The 24,840-nt window shown below is 42.1% G+C and overlaps 2 protein-coding genes across 3 annotated transcripts; one reads left to right on the top strand and one right to left on the bottom strand.

The window, feature by feature from the left end:
* LOC103723090 (histone-binding protein MSI1) lies at positions 1-24,840 on the top strand. 2 transcript variants are annotated; one of them, XM_008813898.6, is made up of 6 exons: positions 1-634; positions 8,255-8,581; positions 9,302-9,454; positions 11,032-11,156; positions 11,300-11,395; positions 24,343-24,840. In XM_008813898.6, the coding sequence occupies exons 1-6, from the start codon at positions 290-292 to the stop codon at positions 24,560-24,562; spliced, it is 1,266 nt and encodes a 421-aa protein (XP_008812120.3). In that variant the 5' UTR covers positions 1-289; the 3' UTR covers positions 24,563-24,840. The 2 variants fall into 2 exon arrangements, with proteins under 2 accessions (XP_008812120.3, XP_038975766.2); XM_039119838.3 differs by having other exon boundaries at positions 13-634; positions 24,328-24,774.
* Positions 17,404-19,081, bottom strand: LOC148700036 (uncharacterized). The gene is made up of 2 exons (XM_089927276.1): positions 19,057-19,081; positions 17,404-18,751 (listed from the first exon to the last, which is right to left on the bottom strand). Exons 1-2 carry the CDS (start codon positions 19,079-19,081, stop codon positions 17,607-17,609), a joined length of 1,170 nt encoding a protein of 389 aa, XP_089783402.1. The 3' UTR covers positions 17,404-17,606.

Raw genomic sequence — 24,840 nt, forward strand, 5'->3', positions numbered from 1 at the left:
CGAGCGAAAACCTCAGCTTTTTGACGTCACTTTACCTCCCCTTCGTTCTCTCTCTCTCTCTCGCTTTCGCTCTCCGCTCTCGCCTCTCGCGCGGCAGCAAAAACCTCATCTCTCCTCTCTCGCACTTCTCCAGAGCTCCTACCTCTTTCCCCTTTCTGTCGCATTCCGCCAATCCTTTCTCCTCCCTCCAAATTTTCCAAAACGCCTCTCCGCACTCCTTCCTGCTTCCCGCCAAGAAGAGCTTCTACTGACCAAAACCCAAAGCCCAAAGAGAACCGCCGAGAGAGAGATGGCGAAGGACGAGGAGGAGTTCCGGGGGGAGGTGGAGGAGAGGCTGATCAACGAGGAGTACAAGATATGGAAGAAGAACACCCCCTTCCTTTACGACCTGGTCATCACCCACGCCCTTGAGTGGCCCTCCCTCACCGTCCAATGGCTGCCGGACAGGGAGGAGCCCGCCGGCAAGGACTACTCCGTCCAGAAGATGGTGCTTGGCACCCACACCTCCGACGGCGAGCCCAACTACCTGATGCTTGCCCAGGTCCAGCTCCCCCTCGAGGACTCTGAGGCCGACGCCCGCCAGTACGACGACGAGCGCGGCGAGAACGGAGGGTTCGGATGCGCCAGTGGGAAGGTGACCAATTTCCCTCTCTCTCTCTCTCCGCCTCTCTTTTCCCTTAATTTCACTCCGATCTGTGCTTTATCGTTTGTACTAGTCCGTTCTGTTGGCTTGTTAGATTGGTCATAGAAATTGCTCGTTTTGTCAAGGAAAAATCTCATCTTTTTTGCAATTGGGGTTTATCACTAGGGTTTTACGTTAGATTTTAGGGAAAGGAATAATCTTTTTAACTAAAATAAACGAAGATTTGACTGGGGCTTGCAACCTGAAGAAAAAATCTCATCTTTTGTTTCAGTTGGGGTTTATCACTAGGGTTTTAAGGACGAAGATTTGACTGGGGCCTGGAACCTGAAGGAAAAATCCAATCTTTTGTTTCCTTTGTTTTTTATCACTAGAGTTTTATGTTAGATTGGAGGGAAAGGAGTTATCTTTCTGAGTAGAAATAGAATTTTGACTGGGGGTTGGCATCTGGGAATCCCTTTTTCATGTTTTCTTCATCTGATCAGTTATGTGACGTTTGAAAGAGAGACATGTGATGGCTAAAATCCCACTTGATCGGTTGGGATTTCTTTGAGTATGTATTGAATATATATATATATAGCATGTACAAGTATGATTATAGGAGAAAAATAAGGAGAAAATTACAGCAGCAATTCAAATTTTGAATTTGAATAGAGAGAAAGTAGGAGAAAAATAAGGGGAAGATTACAACAATAGTTTAAATTCAAAAATTGAATTTGAATTGAGAGAATGTAAGGTATGTTATTATCCTCCCTCAAGTTGAGCATTTGGTTGAATGTAAAACTTGGACTGTAAAAGTCGAATGCTCTGCAGAGATGAATTTAACTTCTAAAAGCTTACGACCTACCAATTCTTGGACATAGTGATAGTCGATCTCGATATTTATAGTTCTTGCATGTAAAATTAGATTAAGGTGAGAGAGATGGCAGAAATGTTGCCACACTAGATTAAAGAAATAGAGTGGAGAGGAATATGCAATTCAGGCAAGAGAGAAACATAACCATTGTAGTTCAACAATAGTTTGGGCAAGGTATTGATACTTCGCTTCAGTAGATGATCGAGCAATTGTTGTTTGCTTTTTAGCACTCCAAGAAATAGGGTTATATCCGAGGAAAACATAAAAATCACTTGTAGAGCGTCTATCAATGGGGCTACCAGCCAATCTGCATCCGAGTATGCTAGAAGATTTAATGGGCCTAGTCATAGCTGAAGTCCAAAAGTGATAGTGTCTTTGAGAAACCGAAGTATGCGCTTGATTGCTACCATATGGACCTTCATTGCATGTTGTAAAAATTGACAGACCTGATTGACTGAGAAAGCAATATCTGGTCATGTTAAGGTTACATATTGGAGGGCTCCGTATTCCGATAAAATGAAGGATTATCAAGAGGAGGGCTATCCATGTGGCCTAACTTTTCAATAGAGCAAGAACTTGAATATGGTTTGCATCTAAGCATGTTGGTATGTTGTAACAAGTCTAGGATGTATTTGGATTGATGTAGAAAAATTTTATCATTCAATCAATCCACTTGAATACCAAGAAAGTATGACAATGAGCCCATATCCTTTATCTTAAATGAATTAGCAAGTTTAATAATGAGCTTGTGAAGAGCAACATTATTATTGCTAGGGAGAATGATATTATTAGCATAAAGAAGAAGATATAATGTAATGCTGCCATGATGATATATAAATAGTGAAGGATTCGATTGTGAAATAATGGACTCTAGCTCCACAAGTTTTGAGCCAAACTTTTCATACCAAGCATGAGGAGCTTGCTGAAGTCCGTAAATTGATTTGCGCATCTGACAGACATGAGTGGGTTCTGATGGATCAATATAACTAGGATGTTGAGACATAAAAATCGTTTCTTGAAGGTCACTATGTAAAGAGGTACACTCTACATCAAATTGATGGAGTGGCCAATTATGAGTCCGCTATTGCAAGAATAGTTCTAATTGTAGTATGCTTAACAACGGGACTGAATGTCTCAATAAAATCAAATCTAGGTTGTTGGTGGAAGCCTTTGGCAACCAATCAAACTCTGTATTTGTTGATGGATCCATCCATCCGGGTTGTGTTTAATTTGAAACACCCACTTTCAACTGGCAATGTTCATATTGGGTTGAAAGGGGATAAGAGTCCAAGTCTGCTGATTCTGAAGAGACGTAAATTCGAGATCTATAGCACGTCTCCACTTTGGATTTTTTGAGGCTTGTATATAAACATGTTGGTTTAATAGGATAGGACATAGAAGGGTGGTTTGGAGAGGGTGGTGGGTATGATATAGTATTTTGTGCTTGGAGATGCATGATTGAGATCGGATGGTCATGAGATGGGTGCATTGTGGTGGGTTGGTTGGTTGGTATGGGAGTAGAGTTTGGTGATAGGGGGTGGTGGTGGTAGAGGAAATTCGAGGGAGGGAAGGTAAGAGGTGGTCTTGTATTGAGGTGGTGGCATGAGCTCGATTGGAATGCTTGTGTTGTCATATGGTGTAGTAGTTGAGTTGGATGTTGTTGCCAATGAAAATATTCTGAGATTGATATGTGTACTTGTGGAGTGATCTGAGAATGTGCAGTTATTAGTCCAAATAGTGTCGATAGGAGTGGGGAGTTGAGGTAACCACATAGAAAGAGAATCAAGAGCAGAAGTGGGGTTGTGAAAAGTTGATTAAGGCAGTGATATGGTTGAAAAAGGGAAGACATGTTCATTAAAGATGACGTCACGTGATATATATATATTTCTTTCAATAAATCGAGGCATCTATACCCTTTATGAACAACGTTATACCCTAAGAAACAATATTTAGTGGATCGAAGTTCTAGTTTATTGCACTTGTATGGTCGAAGTCAAGAAAAATGTAAACAACTGAAAGCTTGTAAATGAGAATAGTTGGGAAATTTTTGAAAATTTTTCTCATATGATGAAATTTTGAAATGAGAAACAATAAGCATTCGATTTATTAAATATACTACGGTAGCAAATGCTTCTAACCAGAATTTTCGAGAAAGAGATGTATGAGCAAGAAGTGTAAAGTCTGGTTTCAATAGTGTGACGATGTTTTTTTTCGACAACGCTATTTTGTTCCAAAGTATGGGGGTGAGAAAATTGGTGCATTATGCCATGTGAAGACAAAAAAATACTTAAGAGTGTTGCTTTTGAATTCGCCACCTCTATTGGAATGGAAGGTTTTGACTTTATTAAATTTTTTTTCAACTTGTGCTTTAAAAGAGAAAACTGTCAAAGAAACTAAATTTGTAACACATGGGAAGAAGCCATGAATAAAGTGAATATCATCAACAAATAACACATAATAAGAAAAGTTTGAGCATGAAAGATCCGAGGAAGGTCCCCTAATTTTCTGCTTTTTTCTAATTGGCAAGATGAACATAGAGTTTGTTTTGGTTTATTTGAAATTGAAAGAGGACAAATTAGAGGATTGGATATCATGAGATAGATGGTCGAGACTATGATACCAGAGATTAAGGAGATGCGACAGCTCACATGGGCTGTTGGTGAGTGATAATGTGCATCTTTTGCTAGAAAATAAAAAAGATGAAGTCAATTCTTAGTCATCTAGCGGTACGACATTGCCTTTGTATCTTTGTTCTTGACAACAAAGTTAGATTCATCAAGTAAGAATAGCAATTATTATTTGGTTCAAGGATGGAGGAACCGGTACCGGGCACCGTATCGGTTCTTCGGTGGCACGAGCCGTTATGGGCTGTGTTGGGCTTGTACCGACGAGCGAGGGCACGGCACCGTGGGAGAGAGAAAAGGAGAGAGAGAAGGGGGAGAGAGGGAGGGAGGCGGACGCCGGCGGAGGCTGCGGAGGGCGAGACTATAGCCAATTCGAAACAGGGGTCCGATCGTGAATTTCAGAATTTTTAAGTGAAGTCGACTTCACTTAAATTTTGATTTTTTTTTAAGCAACAGCCGAACCTCTGTTTCGAACCTGCTGCGGCCTCCGCCCCCCCCCCCCCCCCCCGTGGCCTCTCCCTCTCCCTCTCTCCCCCACTCGCTCTCTCTTTTCTTTTTCTCTGGCTCCGATAATGGGTCTCGTTTTCGTTGCCGAAATCATACCGGTGAGCCACCGGTACGACTTGGATTGGCTGGAACCGCTCGGTTCGGCACAGTTCCGCCGACCTTGATTTGGTTTATAGATAAGAGATTTGTAGGAGCTTTAGGACAATGAAGAACATTAGACAAATAAAATTTAGTTTTACAGCTAGTGATAGAAGATAAACCAACATGAGTGATAGACAAACTTTGTCCGTTGCCAACTTGGGCACTGTCAGAACTACCATATTTTGATGAGATGGATAACTTGTTGGGGTCGGTGGGGATATAATGAGTAGCACTAGTGTCAGAATACCAAGCATTGCCATCAGTGAGTGACGGAGAGGTTACCATAGCTGCAGATTTCTCTAGAGGATGGCAATCTTGATATGCATAGTTCATACAATAATAGCAAACAATGGCAATATGTTCAACCTTATTATAGATTTGACAGTGACAGGTTGGGCGAGTAGACCATGAAGAGTGGCCATGTGGGAAATAGAAACAGGAAGGCTCATTAGGAGAGGGGAGGATGCTATCACTTGAAGGATGATTGGGACGTTGGACATTGTTAAAATGCCTATTATTCCCACCGTGAGTAGGACCACTGCTTGGATTGAATATTTTAGTAGGTCTTGAGGCAATATATGCAGTAGTAGATTGCATAGAGGCCTCTTCCGCGAGACTAATTTTTTCATAAATTAATAAAGTATGGAGTTCTTCAAGAGCAAGAGGACAAGTGCGAGCATGAACCCGAATCGAAGAAGAGAATGAGCAATACGATGGAGGAAGTCTATCCCGATTGGGTTAATTTTAAAAGGAATAATAGTTTATTGCCCTTTTAAGGATATCATTTTTAAGTGTGGGATAGCTCTTTGGTTTGTTATGTTCTAAAGAAAAAAATAGATGTTTATCTACAGTTTGTTTATGAGATCTGGGTTTCAGTTTCATGAAAGTTCATGTTATGTCTTATCTTGTTTTTGCGTCAAAATTTGATGTTATTCTGGTTATCTGCAAAATTATGTATTACCTGGTTCAACATCGTAACATGAATGTATACAGTGGCGCTGTTTATATTGGGGTGCAAAAATTGTAGTGCTTATTAATTGTGCGATTAGCTTGGTTACCTCAATGTAAAGTGCTTGGTTACCTCAATGTAAAGTTGCATATGCTGAGGAATGTAAAGACACATGGGCTCCTTTGGAAATCTTTAATCTGTCAAGTGTTATTGTTTGACGATGATATTGATCATACAATAGTATGTGAAACTGACCCATATGGTGAAGAAAAGGCCTGCTTGTGAAGCTAATGATTATTACTAATATCCTCAATGGTGTATGAGTTTACAAATAAGCAAGTGATCTGGTTTACCCATTCCTAAGGACGTCTTGTAACAATTAAAGTGATCTGTTTGGCTAGGTAATATCACCAGCATGCTAATTACTTTTTTAGTCTTGTAACTCGTTCTTAATTTGTTCCATAAACATCTCATTGAAAAAGTGATTTATTTGGGTTATTTTTTTTATTTTGTGATTCTAACTCCAGTCCCTACTACTGTTATATTTGGAAAAGCTACACAGTACACTCCAACAGCTCTAGTTTGGTTTGTCCAAATTAATGACCATGCTATCTTCTTTTTCCTAATACAGAACTGCAGTTTAAGTTCTGAGCCATTCCTAGTCTTATTGACCAATATTATATCATTTGTACAAAACATATGCTAAGAGGACTCCTTGCAGATAGTTCTACTTTGTGGATCTAAAGCATGTTCAAAGAGGGTCTTAAATCTGCTGAGTGCATTTTGCTTCTAAGTAAATTTCCCTTACTGCCTCATAAATTTGTTAAAAGGTCAGTAAATTCATTATTTGTGCTTGTCTCTATCATCCCATCATTTAAGCTCTCTTTATACTCTAAAATATGTGTTTTCCCACTTCATTTTGAATATATCCGTCAATTGTTTCAGTAAGAATACACAGTGATAATCTTCTACATGTAGCTGAATTACTTCTAGAAAGTGTTATAACCTTTTTAAATCCTGGTTGCACTATCCTCTCCTATAGCATAATAATCTGACTTTTAGATCTTAATTCCATGTAAGTTTATGGAACTTTATTGATCTCCTTTATTCTTAATTTACTTTTACCATGCACTTCATTTTGTTTCTCTCCTAGTCCTCATGAGCTTCCATTTTAAAAATTTATCATCATATCCAAGTCAAATGTATAAATATTTTTTTTTGTATACGTCAAATGGCGTCACATTTGATCCAGTTGTCTTACCTCATCTCATTCTGTAGAGTCTATATTACTTCCTTCATTCCTTTATATGAATCTTTGCATAACTCAGCTTCCAAGCTATGCAGGGAAAGATGCTCACTGAGTACATAACATGTAAAGGGAGGCCAGTGTCTAAGGTGTTTGCGTGGATTTGAGATAGATGCATCTGCATGCATGCTTACTTATGATAGTGTTATAATAATTACTTAAATGATTTTTAGAATCCATGGTCTACAATGTAATTCCTTTTGTTTCTTTTTTTTTCTTGAAGATCTTTCATCTTATATTATTTCTTTTTTCTACTGAAGTCATTATCTGCTGTAGGTTTTCTTTCTGATGATCAAGGAAAGATCTTTTTTTAAGGATCCAATTAGTGAGACTAGATTCAAAGCTTATTTCATGCCTTTCTTCTAATCCTTTGAGGGATTTTGTGTTTTCCTTCTAATTGCTTTTTAATCATAATTTCCTTGAGTAATTTAAATATAACATATTCTTAGTTACATTGATGTTTCGAGTACTAAATGTTTTGTGTTTCTGCAACTGCATGCCAACTTGAGTTAGACTTTTGGCATCTAACATGCCATTTTCTGCATCTTGTAGCCTTACTGGAGACTTTTTTTTCAGTGACTTCAAGAATCTTCACATTTTCAAACCAGTTTTATATGATGGCTGACCATAGCTCATTTCCATTGTTCAAGAATCAGCATGATGATGTTTTACTAAGGCATTTCAATTTTCTGTAACCAGATTTCAGATCACTCAGGCCTAAGCTGAAGTTACTCATGGTGCATGACAGCTTCACTGAGAGGATATATATATATCTTAAAAGAAGAGCTTGTTTTCTTTCATTTTTATTTTTGGATAATAGAACAAACAGGTTGCTTTCTCTATTTGGTAAGATTCAGATAAGGGACATGCTATTTTTCCCTTTAGTGCTTATTATCAAAATGAAACAAAGAATTGTCTGGTAAAGTCATGCTGGTTGTTTTCGTTACTTAACAAGATATACATAAATTGATTCCGATTTGTTCCCTTTAGTGCTAATTTGGACAAATAGAAAAAGAAAAAGAGTTTTCTGATTAGTTTGCCATAATTGCAATTTTCCATAGTAATGCCGCTTTTCTCTTTTCTTTTTTTTCTGGGGCATAGGTCAATTGTTTGGTGCTCGTTTCTCCATCCTACTTGTTGACAGAGCTATCATAGTAGAATGCTTGGATTATCTATATAATGTACGAAACAACTTAGGATGCTATAACATTTTTTTTTCATTTTTTTTCAGGTGCAAATTATTCAGCAGATAAATCATGATGGGGAGGTTAATCGTGCTCGCTATATGCCTCAAAACCAGTTCATTATTGCGACGAAAACAGTTAGTGCAGAGGTCTATGTTTTTGACTACAGCAAGCATCCGTCAAAGCCTCCTCTTGATGGTGTATGCAATCCTGAGTTGAGGTTAAGGGGTCACAGTTCTGAAGGATATGGCTTATCTTGGAGCATATTTAAGCAAGGGTTTCTACTAAGTGGTTCTGATGATGCTCAAATATGCTTGTGGGACATCAATGCAACTCCTAAAAATAAGGCCCTTGATTGTCTACAGATTTTTAAGGTTAATTTTAGGAAAATCTTTTTTTTACTTGTTTAGTTTTTACATGGAAATTCTGTTAAATATGATATATTATGCTGGTTTCCCAGTGATGCATTTGATTTTTCATTTGACTATAAGTATAGGGTGGATCTTTTAGCATATGAGTGTAACTCATATATTTTATAGAGAGACTCAGCAGTTGGATAATAATAAAAGGTTAGCATAACTTTGCTGCATTGCAATATTGAAAGATTAAAAGGTATAATGAGGTCAAATTTCACTAAAGTTGCCGTCATATATTGTCAATGGATGTAATTTATGACATATGTTTGCTGTTTAATGTATCTGTATGAGCTGTAATAGGTGTGAACGAATCATGAAATTTAAAGCAAGCCCAATTGCTGAATAACCCTTTTACCTTTAATACTATCAAGGACCCATAAGTATTTGATTTGTAAAATCATATTATTGAATCAAGCTTTCATCTGAAAGAAGTGGCAACTTTTCTTTTGAGGCATTGTCAAGATGTTAATCTTTGAAAGATGCGGTAACTATTGATGCTTGCTCCAATAATCAGGTGGGGTGCAAAGTAATATTTGTTTATAGCCTATTATTTGGATGTATTATATGGTCACCTAAAGTCTTTTAGATTTAAACAGTTTTCTACAAACTTTGAAAATATCTTCATGACTAGTGAATGATTCTTATTATCTCTTTTATTTGTGAAATTCCTTTATATAGTTCCATGAAGATGTTGTTGAAGATGTTGCTTGGCATCTAAGGCATGAGTATCTGTTTGGATCCGTTGGTGATGATCGCCATCTACACATATGGGACCTGCGTACACCCTCAGCTACCAAGCCAAGCCAGTCTGTTGTTGCTCATAAAGGTGAAGTGAGTATCCTGAGCAACAAGAATGGTTCTCTTTCCCACCCTCTTCTTGCTTCATATATAGACATAAGAAGATGCAGTAGAATATGTAACTTGAATTTTCACTAGAATGTCTGTCTATATGCTTCTTGAAGATGATTCATTTTGTTGATGATTGCCTGTCAGATCTATCATGAGCTTAACTCAAAGAGATTAGTTAGCTGATCCTGAGCAGATGGGACAATGCCTGTTACCTTTTGTTGTCTTTCTGCAAAATGAGCCTGGTTATACTTTGTTGAGTTTGATTTACAATTGTGGTAGCAAAAATGAGTTAGTGCATTGTTATTCTATAATTTCTTCATGAGACTGAAAGAGACCTCATAACTTCTTAAGCAATACCATTATAGGACAAACACACAATGTCGGGAACATGTTAAAGAAATGAGAACAGCAGTCCATGTTGCAGGCCTGCTAATGACAACATGTCGCAGTTCTTTCTATAATTATAGAGCCGTGTCATTGGTTCAACAGTCACTAATTTATCCCTGCACATAAAGTAATGAAAAGCAACTTGCACAAAGCGTTTAGCTAAGATATGTGCATGACTCTGTGTCTTTATACTCAGAGGACTGCCACTTCCTTTTTCCTTCATAAATCCTATAGTGATATAGCAAGAAATAATCTTTTACCTAAGGATTAGTCATATGTGGGATAAGGTTGATACATCTGAGCATCCCCAAACCCCGCAATGGTGGAAGCCTTCTGCATTGGGCCGCCTTTTTTACTTAAGGATATAAGTACTGGTGCAAATATCATTCCATGCTGGCCATACTGGATCATACCTGGTAAGGTATCAGTACATATTGAGACATCGTAAGTCACCCCTAATTTACTATTCTGGTATCAAGAGACATCATTCGTCAAAATGGTACCAAGCTATTATGGGTGCCTATGCTGTTGCTATAAACCTTGATTTCACCTATGCATATAAACAGAACAGTGCTTCCAGATGCAATTGGTTGCCTTTAATCTTTGTAATACTTGGCTTTGAAAGTTCCATCGCACTTGCAGCGGTTACTTTTCAAAATTCTGATTTTGATGCTTTTGGAAATAGATTTTGGCACAAATTTACTTAAGGCTGAAGAGGAGGGAAGCTTGAAAGTAAGCAGTTAAAAATGTAGTAAAGTTGAGGCAACTGTTTCATAGAGAGAGGGAGAGTAGCAACTCTGTGGTGATAATGACTAGTAAGGAATGAATCTATCTATAAGCTTCATTAAACATGTTAAAAATGGTTTAATGTTTTAAATCACAGATCTAGTTTAGCTTGAATGAATGAGCAATATAAAACAAAAGGATATATATTTTTTGAAATGATTCTCAGACTTCGAAGGAATATAATTTTTACTTCTGCTGAGGCGAGCCAATGTGTCATGAAGTATTTTTAAACATTTTCTCCTGCATCAAAACTGACAAGCTCATGGTATCTGTGTCGTTAAAATTCAGTCTTCTTCAATAACTTTTTATTTGTAATAACGAAGTGATTATATATTACCTAGCTCTGCAGCTTTATATCTCAGACATTGAAATCATGCTTTTGTCAGGTTAACTGCTTAGCATTCAACCCCTTTAATGAGTGGGTGGTAGCAACTGGATCAACTGATAAAACTGTTAAATTATTTGACCTTCGCAAGATAAATACTGCATTGCATACCCTTGATTGCCACAAGTAAGTAATATTTTACTGTTATGTGATGTGTTATTCAGTCTTTTAATGTAGCTGGCTCAATTTCTCTCTGTAATCTGATTAGCTGAGCATATGAATGTGCACATCCTTTACAAACTCATTTTTTGTTGTGATAAAAAAAACAGAGAGGAAGTTTTCCAAGTTGGTTGGAACCCGAAGAATGAGACTATATTAGCATCTTGCTGCCTTGGTAGGAGGCTTATGGTGTGGGATCTTAGCAGGTATTCTCTCTAGTATGTTTTTTTATTTTTAAATTTATCAGCTTAAGAAATTTTAATTGGAGAACCTTTCTTGTTTATGATTGTTGCTTTCTACTACTACACATATCTAGGATGTTCCATAAATGTTCTGGTCCTAATATTTGTGGTATAGTCCATTAAGCACAGTATAGAAAAATGAGAATTGTGTAAGTTTAACTATTGAAGCTAACAACGTTAACACCTAAACTAGGTAGGTCTATCTAAATCAAGTACATAAGGAGATGATTGGCACATGAGTTTTGCTCCACTCCATTTTTTTTTTTTTATGGATTAAATATGAGCCATCTAAGTAAAAAGAGTATATGGACAATAAGGTTATCTACCCGTTCAGGTGGATTTATTGTGCTCCCTGATGTCCCCACGCCTCCCCCTCTGCCTCTTCATCTTTGTCACTCCCCAGTCCTGCACACCTTCCCTTCCCCTCTTTATCTTCCACCCACCCCCAGTCCTTGCTATTATCCCCTTCTTCTCTCCCTTTTGTTCTCTCTCCTCTCTCTCTCTCTCTCTCTCTCTAATGCACACCCCTTTCATGTTGATCTCCCCCCTCCTCCCCTCTCTCTTTTATGCATGCACCCACTAATACAAGACATGATAGTTGGTCTCTGAGAAGGTATAAGCCTGTACAAATGATGAGGGAAGGGAGCGCTACTAATATGCTAGAGAAGCACCAACAAAGAAGAGTGAGTGAGAGAGAGAGAGAGAGAATCCTATATGGATGAGAGGATTTTCCATCATCACATACTCTGATTGGATAAGTCTCATTAGATTGGGACTCAGATTCATCGTGAAAAAGCCTTGAAGTTGTGAAAATTTACACATACCTTGCCACTTTTCCAGTCATCTACGAGGTATAATAGATTACCTGTAGCTGAAAAGACAGACCTACACTATTCATTTCAAAGACAGACCATAGGGGAAAAAAATCTGCCAACATATTGACTCATGGGTAACGAAAAGACTTGGACTACACGCTTTTTGTTAAATCTTTGAAAGAGGAGTTGACGATACAAAATCAAGGATGGACTATCCAAATTCTAGATCTAAACCTTTTAACATGATCTACACTACAAAAAATTCTTAGACACCAAAATTCATGTATTTTTGTGGTAGGTGTCAAATGGATGATTTTAATAACATCCACCCACATTTTAAGATGCATAGATCATGATATGTAAAGTGGATTTTTAATTTATGTGCCTTATCATGTATTTTACCAGACTAGTGCAATTGATATTGTTCATTTTTATACTGACTTGATGCATAAGTTAGAAATCACAAAAATAAATGAATTTTGGTTTGTAGGTACTTTTGTAGTGTAGATTGTGCCTAACAACTTGAATCTTCATTTTGGATGGTCTATTATTTTGTAGGTACTTTACGTCAACTCCTTTTACAAGGAGCAAATGTAAAGTGTGCAGTCTAACTCTAGCCAAAATATTCGGTCATGTAGATAGAAGATTTGATGCGACCTTTCTTGGATTTGTATGCAAAAGTCTGGATAAAAGATGGGGAAATGCCCTTGAAAATTCTATCTGAAGTTGTTGATAGATATTAGTATTAGTTTGATAAGAAATGCTACTCTAATTTATTAATTTGGTTTCTAGAAACAAGAGGGGAAATTTCTTATAAATCTTTCTTTTACTTTCCATTCAACAACAGCTTGGTGCCCTCTTCCATCTTATGAGATTTCTAATGTTGAGATGTTGAAATGAATGCAACAAGAGATACAAACTCATAAGAAAAATAAAAAGTAGTCAAGCTTCCTGAACAAAGAGATCATCACAATATTTTGCAGGAGCAATGGGAAGCCGCCTATTTTAACAGGCTTTTTTCACATCCTTTGATCAGGTCATCTTCCTTCCTAAGAATAGATTGAAATATTCTTCATTTCTTTCAAGCCACATCTTCCACCAAACAACCCAGAGAGAGTTTTCTAACTTGATTAGGAAAATATTAGACACTCGACCTTGGACAAGACCGGCCTCATTGCGACCTCAAGACGACTTCAGCCCCATTCGAGGAGTCATCCGACCGAGGAGAACAACCTCGTCTCCAAACGACGAACCAATCGACACGTGCCGACAAGGACTGACAATCCTGACCATGGCCGTCGTGACAGCGACTGGCCGTTGCAATAGCTCTGTATTCGGCACGTGGTCAGTACTATACACCTCCTACGTCAAAGCCGTACTACTGGCCAATGTATGTCACCTAAGGCTACAAATGGGTTGGGTTGACCTGTGACCCGACTCGACCCACCATGGTTAGACCCGACCCGGACCCGAATTGGAGGATCCGTGGGGCCGAGTCGGGTCCTAAAATTAGATCTGTTCTATTTTCGGGTCGGGTCTTGGTTTACTGAATTCCGACCCGACCTAACCCGAGTGACCTGTATATAAAATATTAAAGTATTCTTATAAATAATAAATAAAAAACTTCGTAAGTTGTATGAGAGGAGCTTACACCTTACTAGAAAGCCAACTGACAAGAGTTAGCTTCTACGACTGTAGCTTACATACTCACCCAAGTTGCCTCTTTTACTTTTCACCACAACCCTCAACCATTCAAAATCACTTGGCCTTCCCTCTGTCCAATCCCTCAAAAATCAAGCTCCATGCTCTATCCTTCACCTCTAGGCTCTTGCTCAAGCGGAAAGGGCCCCAAAGGAACATTCTTCTAAGAGCAAAGAGAAGGCACAACCAACGGAAACCTTAGAATGGCAGAAGAAAGTAGTGCCAAGATTTCTATCCAACAAAGAGCCAAATCTTCTACTTCTCCAAGGATACCAAGGAAGACCTCTCCTCAATAGAATCGTCACCACCAGAAAAATCAGACTTCAAATTTAATATTTTATTTATTAAAATGTCTTCCTTGGACCCGAGTGACCAAGGACACCAGATCCAGAAGAAGGGGACAATGCATCCTCGGTGAACGAGGGGAGTTGGAAGAACGTGAAGAGGAAGGGGACAATGCATCCTCGGTCCGGATCCCAACCCCGCTGGTCCTCGGTCCGGATCCCAGCCCATCCTCGAAGGCACGTCAGCTGGTAAACAAAGGACAGCGGAGGGGCTCTGCTCGTGGCAGGCGCGGACGTTTGGAGTGGGGCCTGCCGAGTTTGACGGAGGGGGTGGGGCTTCGGGGTATAAAGCTAGGTGCTCGCGTTGTAGCAGAGGCCACCGTGAGCCACTGTCTCTCTCCCCCTCTTCCTCTTTCTTTCTTTCTTCTTTCAGAAGAGAGGAGGAAAGGAGGGTAACGGTCGCTTAGTTCGGGACTACTAGGTTCTTTGGAGATGGGAGGGGACAAGGCGATCAGTTTTGATGAGATTAAGAACGAGGCCGTTGATCTGGTGAGCCCCTGCTTCTACTAATATTCTTTTTTTTCCCTCCCTTCTCTTCTTGTTTCTAACTCTTCCGCTTTTGCTTAGATTTTTTATGATAGCTACGGACCCGACTTGACCCGAATGACTTGTTGGGTCTGCTATGGACCCGACCTAGTTTTTTATTGAGTCGGGTTTGGGTCCAAAATTAGGATTCGAACAAGAAATCGGGTCGGATCGGGGTCACTCAGGATCCGGTCTGACCTGACCCATTTGCACCCCTAATGGCACCTGGAGCGCATCACGTTGGCCCAGGTAATGACAAAGTTGACTTTCCTATATAAAGGGGCAGCTTGGGGACCTTAGGTAAGGAAATCACATGTAAGAACACACCCGATATTATTCACAGAGCACCATACTCTGCTGAAATTTTCTTTCTTTCACATTGTTGCCTCTCTATTTTGACTTAGGCATCAGAGGGTCATCTGCCGAAAATTTTTCGGCAAGCAGACTTCTTGCAGGTCACTAGTGGAGAAGGCCGGCGTCCGACACCTCGACCAGTCTGCTCAACTCAATTCCAGCCGATCTCAAGATTGTTCGAGTTGCCCTCCAACCTTAATCCGTATTCAGCGGCAATAGATTGGCGCTAGAGGAAGGCACCTGCCCCAGCTCATCGACATTTAACGAAGGCAGAAATCATCGAGATGAGGTCACAAGGAGCCCGCACTGTATCGCACGCTTTGTAACGCCGCGCTCCGACCTCCCGAGGGTCCTTAAAAAGCTCGGAATTTGCTCGGCCGCGCTTGTGGGCAATGAGCAGTTCGACCTACTCATTCAACAAGTGCAGGCTCTGACCATGGCGATCCAAGGCCTACAGTAGGCAACGACGCGATCGGAGCCGGTCCAGCTGGAATTTGGCTAGCCCAGCCACCACTCTCAGCCACCGCTCTCAACACCAAGAGTCGTAGCGGTCTCGCCAGAGCCGGCATACTTGGCGGAGTAGTCTCAACCGAGATGGAAAACGATGAACTTTAAGCCCCTATTCTAGTAGGGACTCCATTTAGAGCCTCTCGTCCGTTTGCCTCGTAGAGTCCCTGCCCCAGTGGGATGCTGACCTTGATAGGAGAATTGAGAAGATGGGCAGGCAAATCTAGGCCATCAAAGGACAGGCTTCAAGGGCGAACGACGACCTTAACTTTACCTCGGAATCCCTTCTTCCGGTAGATCATGAAGGAACTGATCCCACCTCGGTTCAAGATGCCCTAAGTGGAGCCGTACGACGGCACCACTGATCTCCTGGATCACCTGGAGAGCTTCAAGACTCTCAGGATGTTGCATGCAACCATCGTGTTGTGCAAGGCGTTTTCCGCGACCTTCGCAAGGCAGCTCGGTTCTAATTCTTTGGGCTTCGGCCCGAATTTATTCATTTCTTTGAGCATCTCGCCTGCCTCTTCGTAGCACACTTCATCTCCAGTCGGAGATGGCGCCGCAGCTTGGATGTGTTGCTCGACATTAAGTAGCAAGAGAAAGAGCCCCTCAAGGACTATATCGGCCACTTCAATGCGGTGACACTGGAGATCCGATACTTAGACCGGTCGGTCGCGATGTCAGCAATAAAGAGCGGCATATGACCGTCGCACTTTCTTTTCTCCATGGAGAAGCGCTTCCCAGCGGACTTCATCGAAATGTTGGTGTGGGCAGACAAGTATGCGAATGCGGAGGAAGCCATGGCCTCCCATCGCGAGTCTACTAGCTGGAGACTTCCCCAAGGGACCAAAAGGGGACCAAGAGGGTCTGCATGGCTGAGGCTTGGGCTTTTGCTCACTCGACCTGGTCTTCGGTTGTCTTCGCCCTCGCCCTCAGCTCGGCTCGCTGAGCCCACTCCTCGGCAACCTCCGCCTTCACCTCGGCCAGATGGGTGTGCTCTTTGGCGGTCTCTGCCCTCGTCCTGAACTCCGAGATGCTCCTTAAGAGTATCTTGATCCTATCATGTATGTAGCCGACCTCGGGGGCGTACTAAAAAGGAGGGTTAGTTACCGAGAAAAGTGACTTAATGAAGATTTATGAAACTTACCCGAACGACCGTGGCGAAGGCCTCGTCGAAGAACTCAGTGGGGTCGAGGGAGTGCACAAGCTCCCTGTCGGTCTGGAGTTGTATGGCTCGGACCCTTGATTAGAGTTTTAGGAGCTTGCTCAAGGCCCCTTGATTGTCACTAGATAACCTCGGGGGGCGATTTAAATCCCTCTGAGGCGTCCTCCATATGGTTTCAAACCGCCATAACTGCTCGAAAGAAATAAAGAAAAACATTCCTTTCCATTTGTGGATGGAGGAGGGAGTGCCTCGGATTAACTGACGGTCTTTTCGGAGAGAGAAGTACCATCAGCTGCCAAGGTCCGCCGTACCGGTACCGGTCGGCGTACCGGTGGCCGGCCGGACCGGTACGGTACCGGTCCGGCCCGGTACGTACCGGCTGGTGCCACGAGCCATAAATTTGATGTTTTTTTTTTAAATGTTGTCTTTGTTGGATCTTAAATTAAGTGAATATTAATGTTTTTTTATTGCTTTTTTCATGATTTTTGATGTTTTTATGTTTAAATTTAGGGTTGAAATTTGAAACATAGATGATGCATGTTATGTTTTCCTCTCGTTCCAAATGATAAAATGATATACATAAAATATTTTCAAATTAAGATACAATCATTTACATACATTTAAAGCACTCTTGGATATCTAAAATTGGGACGAGTGCCGATGGCTCTCGTAGATATCCGGATCATAAGTATAATCAGGAGGAGGCAAATCAACCCAATCAGAAGAAACGTGCGCCAGGTTATAAGAACTGTCGGATCTTTCGCTCACGCTCTGGCTCTGAGAGGTGTCCTCTGATTGTGTAGGGGCCCATCCAAATATGGCAGAAGCAAAATCCGATGCACCATATCCATATTCGTCAGGCTGAGGCTGTGGATAATAGAATCCGTATCCGTATGCTGTCGGATTTGCAGTCGTATCCTGTCTTCCTGAACGACCTCGAGGAGCCCGTTTTTTATATCCAATGATATCCTCACGAAATCTATCAGGTGGTCGACCGTGGTCTGTATCCTGTGTAGCACCCATAAATTGGGACCCACCGGTGAAATAAAGACCACCCTCCGGCTGTGTCTCATGAGTACCATACTGTCCTCCGCTCCCTCCATGGCTAGAAAATCCATCACCACCAGAACTTTCATTGCTGCTAGTCCAAGTCTCTTCCTTGACACTCTCCATTGGGACCCTTTTTTTCCTTTCTTGGCCCTCTCTGTTTGGCTATGTCGCCGTTGTCTGCTGAGCATCTCTCGATTAGCTCTCTCGGAGGGTGTCTCGTACCAATCATGTGGTGACTGGCTCCCTTGTGCCTGCGTCTGATCAGCTCTGGGAGTGCGTGGAATATTGCGCTCAGCCCATTGCTCTGGATCGACCCTAGCTTTGGTGGCTATGAAGCTAGCTGGTCGTGGAGGCGATCCTGGCTCGTCAAGCTCGGGCTCCTGCTGCTGGCCTACAAGCCAGCCGAGTAGTGGATCATTGTCATCATCGGTGAAGGTCCCGTAAATCGGATCTGTATACTTAAGCTCCGCTTCCTCCTGAATGCACTTTAGCCTCAATTGCAAATTGTAATGCACATAAACAAGGTCGTTGAGGCGCTTTTGCGTCAAACGGTTTCTTTGTTTGCTGTGGATAAAGGCGAAGGTGGACCAATTGCGCTCACAGCCACTAGAGGAGACTGTTTGGGAGAGGATCCAGATAGCTATCCGTTTTAGATTTCTCGCGGACCCGCCAAAATGCACCCACCATTCAGTTGCAAAAATATTTATAAAAATTACATATATGATAGTTCTATAATAGTAACTAAGTAACACCAGGTGAATGTTTTTTTGATGTGTCACGTACTTGGATTCATATTGTGTTTGCTGACGACAGCCGCTCGTTGGCCAAAACTGTAGCTGTCCTCTCTCAATAATTTGCTCTGTAAAAAATAAGCATGTTCTACCATGTTAATAATTGAAGATGCCGATATACTTACACATGCTGGTAATTACTAAATCATAATTACCTCTTCAAGACATAGGGCCGCTTTTTTTGGATCATGCTCCATCTTGTAAATCACATTACACAAAGCATCCAGAAGTGTTTCATCCATACCAATTCCATCTATGCTGTATGGAAACCAGAGGTTTAGGTAGTATGCTGCACATATACGAGACTATCTTAGCATAATTATATAATTACATCCGTCACTATAATTGTCACTATAATTATATCTTAGCTTACCTGCTAGATGCAATTCCTTACCCATTTGCGCTCCCCACCGTTGCTCAATGATGTTGATGTACGACCGGCCATGTGCTGGATCTGCCTCCATAATCTGATCTTCTGCCTTGACCATCATGTGATACAAAAATCCTATCTGGGGGTAGATCTCGCTATCTACGGCCCGCAGCACTTCATATAATGGTTTGATAGCCTTGACTATTGTAGTAGCCCGCTGCCAGAATGGCTGTCTCGTCACCAAGTCCGTGTGACTCCTGGTCTCAAAATCTCTCCCCCTGCATACTTTCTCATCAGTGAAAGGATCCAGTTATGGTTATAAATATACCTGGTAATGCGTTGGGCTGTCTCCACCATTTGTTGCACCCTACGGATCTTTCCAATGTCCATCAACATGAGATCGATACAATGTGCAGCACATGGGGTTCAGAAAATATTTGGTCGTCGCTCCATCAAGACCTGCCCGGCAGCCTTATATTGCGGCCCATTACCAGTGACAACCTGCACGACATTCTCCTCTCCTACCAGATCAATCACATCCTCCATAAGTTTCAGCATGTACGCGGTGTTGTGCACATAAGCCGAAGCATCAACTGACTTGTGGAAAATCTTAGCATCACAGTATGTCAGGAAGTTGATGATGCTCCGCCTGGTCGGACCGGTCCAACCATCGCACATGATGGTTAGTCCATATATGGGCCACTTGCTCTTGTAAGAGTCAATCCAATTCTCCAGCTCCTCCTTATTGTTGTCAAGAAGCTCACCGTATATGTCCTTCGGGCCAGGAGGAACTACACCGGGACCGGCAGCTTGTATGGCGGCAATGGCAGACCTGTAGTATGTATTATCTGCCACATTCGCTGGGATGTGGCTGAAGTGAAACCAGAATCCAATAGCTCGCCACATAGTTTTCTTTTTATCCTTCATCCAAATTGTGTAAACCCTCTGCTGCCTTGAATCTCTGCTGGGGAGAGCATGCGGATCTACATCATGAATTGTCGCTCCTTGTGGAATTCCTCTAGATGACTTCTTTCGGCTACCAAAACTACCTAGCATAGATGCAATCCGGCCACGTTCTTTGCCGACGCCCTCCCTGACTGAAGTTGTTCTCAAGAACTCTGGATCTTGTCTAGTGCTCTCAGAACCGCCGCCTAACTCGTATGCAGAGGGCCCAAATCGAGCCCTATGCCTGGCCATCTCCTCCTGCTGCCACTGATCATCCAGGCTTACATGCATGGCCGCCTGAATATCTGCCTCCTCCTCATCTAGATCCTCAACCTCCTCTGGCTCCCTAGAGTGATAGGAAGGTGGCTCTGCCGCTCGGCGATCGACCTCCGCCTTCTTTTTGGAAGCCATCTCCTTCGCTTCTTTGACCTCAGCGAGATTCTACCTCATCAGCACACGAATCTCGCTAGGACAATTCGGGCACGTAGCAACCTCACCGGAATTTCCGGCTAAGTGTTGCTTCAACCTGGCTACCCCTCCTCCCTTGAAAATCTTGTCGCAAAAGTTGCATTGAAACTGGTGTCGTTGCCCCTCTCTTCCAAGTCTTTGCCCATAAGACCAGCCAATATCACGCTTTGTAGGGTTCGTTTTTCTTGATGGCTCCATTTCTATTATAAATGTACAACTTATCAAAAAATTAAGCTAATAAAGTAAATTTTCGCATTATCTTATTTTTTAAGTAATTTATAAACTATTTTACCTATTAACAAAATTAATGAAATAACATGACAAAAAAACCGCACCTTAAATAGTCTTCGCTGGATTTTTTGGGCAGGACCTCCTCCTCAATTTGTGGGCTATCTCTCAAATCTTCCCGTCTCTGGTTACTCTTCAGAGGCTCACTGAATTTGAGTTACTCTGGACAAGCCAATCTCTCTGAAACACTTCTGGATTTGAGTTACTCTGGACAGAGCCTCTCGTTCGGTTTTTATAACCGAACAAGTGAGGAGGAAGGCGAGGTGCAGACAGGGCGACAGGCCTCTCGGTCGAGAGGCCACTTCGGTTTTTGTGTTGTGAAAAGAAAGATCTTTTTTTTAAAAAAAACAACAAAAAAGAAATGGCTGAGAGGCCACTTCTTTTTTTGATTTGACAACAAAGAAGTGGCCTCTCGGCCTCTTATTTGTTTCCGGCCACTTCTTTCTTTCCCATCAAAAAAAAGTTGTGGCCGACAGGCCACAGCTTTTTTTTTTTTTTTTGAAAGAAGTGGCCACGGGCCACTTCTTTCGTGGTTTCAGAAACCACAGCGCCTCGCGCTGTGGTTCATAAAAAAAAAACATCGTACCGGTGCGAACCAGCCGGTTCGCACCGGTACGAGGCCGCTACCAAGCGGTACCGGCCGGTTCGGCTAAAAGAACTGGGAGATACCGGATTTCTTGTGGTTTCGGTATCGGTCTAGGACCGGACCGGTACGTACCGGCCCGTACGGGCCGGTACGACATTCCATGTCAGCTGCTGTCCCAAGGGTGCCTTTTTAGAGTGAAGCACCCTCGAAAGAGAAAAATCAACGCTCAGATGTTCCATAAGAGACAGGAAAATAAAGCTGACGAGGATCCGCCAGGAGTTCGGCACCAGTTAGGTTGGGATGAGGCTATAGATCTTCATCAGCTGGACAAAGAAAGGGTGGAGAGGCAGTTTCAGCTCGACCCTCGGAGTTTTCTCGTACAAATTGAGTCGAGAAAGGGAAGGATTGGTCACCCGGACATTGGGACTAGCGAGCTCAAAGGTGAATTCGGGGGGAACGAAATGCTGGGCTCGGATGAGGTCTACTTTCTCCTGAGTAAGCATGGATACCTCATAATCCAGGCCCAACCGGACTTCAGACTCAGCCTCATGCGGAGGTGATGACTCCCCAGCCCTGAGAAGAGTGGCCGAACGACCGACTCCCCTCCGAGGCATTAGCCTTGGATCCACTCATGGTGATAAGAAAAGATGAAGGAGAAGATGGGGGAGCGAGGAAGAAGACAAAGAAAAGGGTTGAGTAGCCAAAGAGCAGGTACCCATCGAAAACCAGAAGAATGCGGACGCCGGAGCCAGGAACGAGAGACTTCACTAGAGCACCACCCGATCGAGTACGCAGGCGAAGGAGCACCAGGAGCAAGAAGTGCCAACTGAAGGAAGGGGCCGCCCTTTATAGGGGCTCGAACGGCCGTGATCAGAGCGTCGATTCGGCTACCTAAGCAGATAAAGCCACGTGTCACCCCGAGGTATGGTGCGAACGATTTGCCAGGATCGCTGTAGTAATGGCGCCTCGAAATGGCCTCACATTTATGATGCCTCGGGACAACCCTGAATTAATGGTTCCTTGGGGCAACGTGTACCCAGCGACGCTTTGAGGAGGCCAATCGACACATCTATTGCCATTTGACGATGGCTCTGTCCTCGGCTGAGTAGGCAGTTCGACTTTCATCGCCCGAACCAGAAAACAGTCTGGCCTTGAAATTGGAGGGCAAGTAATGGAAAAAATATTGGACACTCGATCTCGGACAAGACTGGCCTTACTGCAACCTCGGAATAAGCTAACCTCAGACGATTTCGACCCCATTTGAGGAGTCGACTGATCGAGGTGGATAGCCTCGGCTCCAAACGACGAATCAATCGACTCGTGCCGACAAGGACTGACAGTCCTGGCCATCGACCGTTGCGATAACGACTGGCCATTGCAACAGCTTGGTTTCCGGCGTGCGGTCAGTACCATACGCTGCCCATGCCAAGGCCATACTATTGGCCGCTGCCTAGCACCTGGAACGCATCATGCCAGCCTCGGTAACGACAAATCAGGCTCCCCTATATAAAGGGGTAGCTCGGGAGACCTCAGCTAAGGCAATCACATGCAAGAACATGCACCGGATATTATTCACGGAGCACCACACTATGTTGAAATCTTCTTTCTTCCACATTGTTGCGTTTCTATTCTGATTTAGGTATTGGAGGGTCCCCCGCCGGCCGGCAAGCGGACTTCTTGCAAGTCATCAGCGGAGGAGGCTAGCGCCCGACACCTCGACCTGTCTGCTCAACTCGGTTCTAGCCAACCTCAGGGTTATCCGAGTTGCACTCCGACCTCGATCCGGATTTGGCGGCAAAACAACTAGTCTGAAAATTTTTGTTGATCTTTGATTTCTTCCATGAAGCCTGAAATACTATTATGGAAGTAGGCTCCTCATGAAAATTCAGGTTGTCTTAAAAAGGATTTTCAATAGATGCAGCAAAAAGGCACTGATGTAGAGCAGGTGATAAACAGTCTCTTCGTCGTGATCAAACAGGCTTGTGGATAAGGCCAGTTTCTTTTCATGATGTTATCAGTAGTTTGAATTGTACTCAGTATTATGTTTTTATTAGTGATTTGCTGAAGCTTGATGTACTATGGAACCGAGTAAAATAAAAATCAAAAAATTAATATGCCCAAAGCACGAACTTCATTGATTTGGGGAGTTGGGGAGGTATAAGAAAGCCTAAGATATTAAACAATCCAAAAAGGTTGCAGTTATAAATTGACTGTAAAGAAGTCATTTCCACGAGCACCTGAATGAATGTGGTAGAAAATGTTCTTCATGCAATGTCTCACAATCTATCAAGGGCGGTGATCCTTGTTGGTGGACGTCCACCTTTAGCCCAACAATCCCCTTCCATTATAAGGGTACCTGGGGTGCTTGAAGTAACTTAAACATTCGTGGTTACTTAATTACATCGGGCAAGTGGAACAGATCCACAAAGACAAAGGAGTACAATATCTTCAATCTTGTAAACTTGGAGGTTTTTGTTTGATGGGTAGAGACTTTCTGATGTTCAGATCTAGTTATCTCTAGGCAAAAAACTATTATAATGTCTTTTGTGTTTTGTTGGATATTCTAGTTTAAACATGCTGGATTTCTGTGTCTATCTGGCACCTTTTCTAAATAAAATGATCTGCAGCATCAAGATATTCGCTTCTTATATTTATCTGGTTAAATTCGAGAATTCATATTTTGGCTAGTGTCTATATTTTCCCTGTTTCTTGTTGGATCAGGCACTCCTTTGATACAAAGTATTCGTATCATCCAACAGCCATTTGAGTACCCTGTTAATGCGAAATTATCTTTTTGACGTATGACCATTTCTTCTAAGCAAGCTGGCAACCAGTAGTTACTCCATTTTGTTAATTCTTAAGCTCAGCATACCTGCTAGGCCTTGTTCAAAACATCTTTAAGATTCAAAGTATTTGTACGTCATGTAAACATGGAGTCATATAATTTTATCTTTATTTCATTGGTGTAACTGCTAAAGCCAATTTAGCATTTTTTTTAACAGGATTGATGAGGAACAAACACCAGAAGATGCAGAGGATGGCCCACCTGAGCTTCTCTTCATTCATGGTGGGCACACGAGCAAAATATCTGATTTCTCATGGAACCCACGCGACGAATGGGTCATTGCCAGTGTAGCTGAAGATAACATCCTTCAGATTTGGCAGATGGCGGAGAACATCTACCATGATGAAGATGATTTGCCTGGTGACAAAACCAACTAAAGCCTCTTGCATTCAAGATGAGTTTACGCAGCCTGGATGTGTTCTAATCTTGTGAAATAAAAAAGGTTGTGAAGATGGTGAATGAGATCTGGTTTTTGCCTTCCATGTTTTGGCTCCCTAGTCAAATGACATACTGACTACACGAAGCTTCTATCCTCTATTAACTTATGATGTGTATGTTTTGAGCCATGTTTATTTCCAGTTGGTGATGACGACCTTTCTTTGTCTTGAATGCTTATTTATGTTGAAGCTAAATGCAATTATCTCTCGCTTTGTCA

The sequence above is a fragment of the Phoenix dactylifera genome, chromosome 14, assembly GCF_051530095.1.
Source record: "Phoenix dactylifera cultivar Ajwa chromosome 14, Ajwa_hap1_PhDact_Kaust_v1.1, whole genome shotgun sequence".
NCBI classification, from domain to species: Eukaryota; Viridiplantae; Streptophyta; class Magnoliopsida; order Arecales; family Arecaceae; genus Phoenix; species Phoenix dactylifera.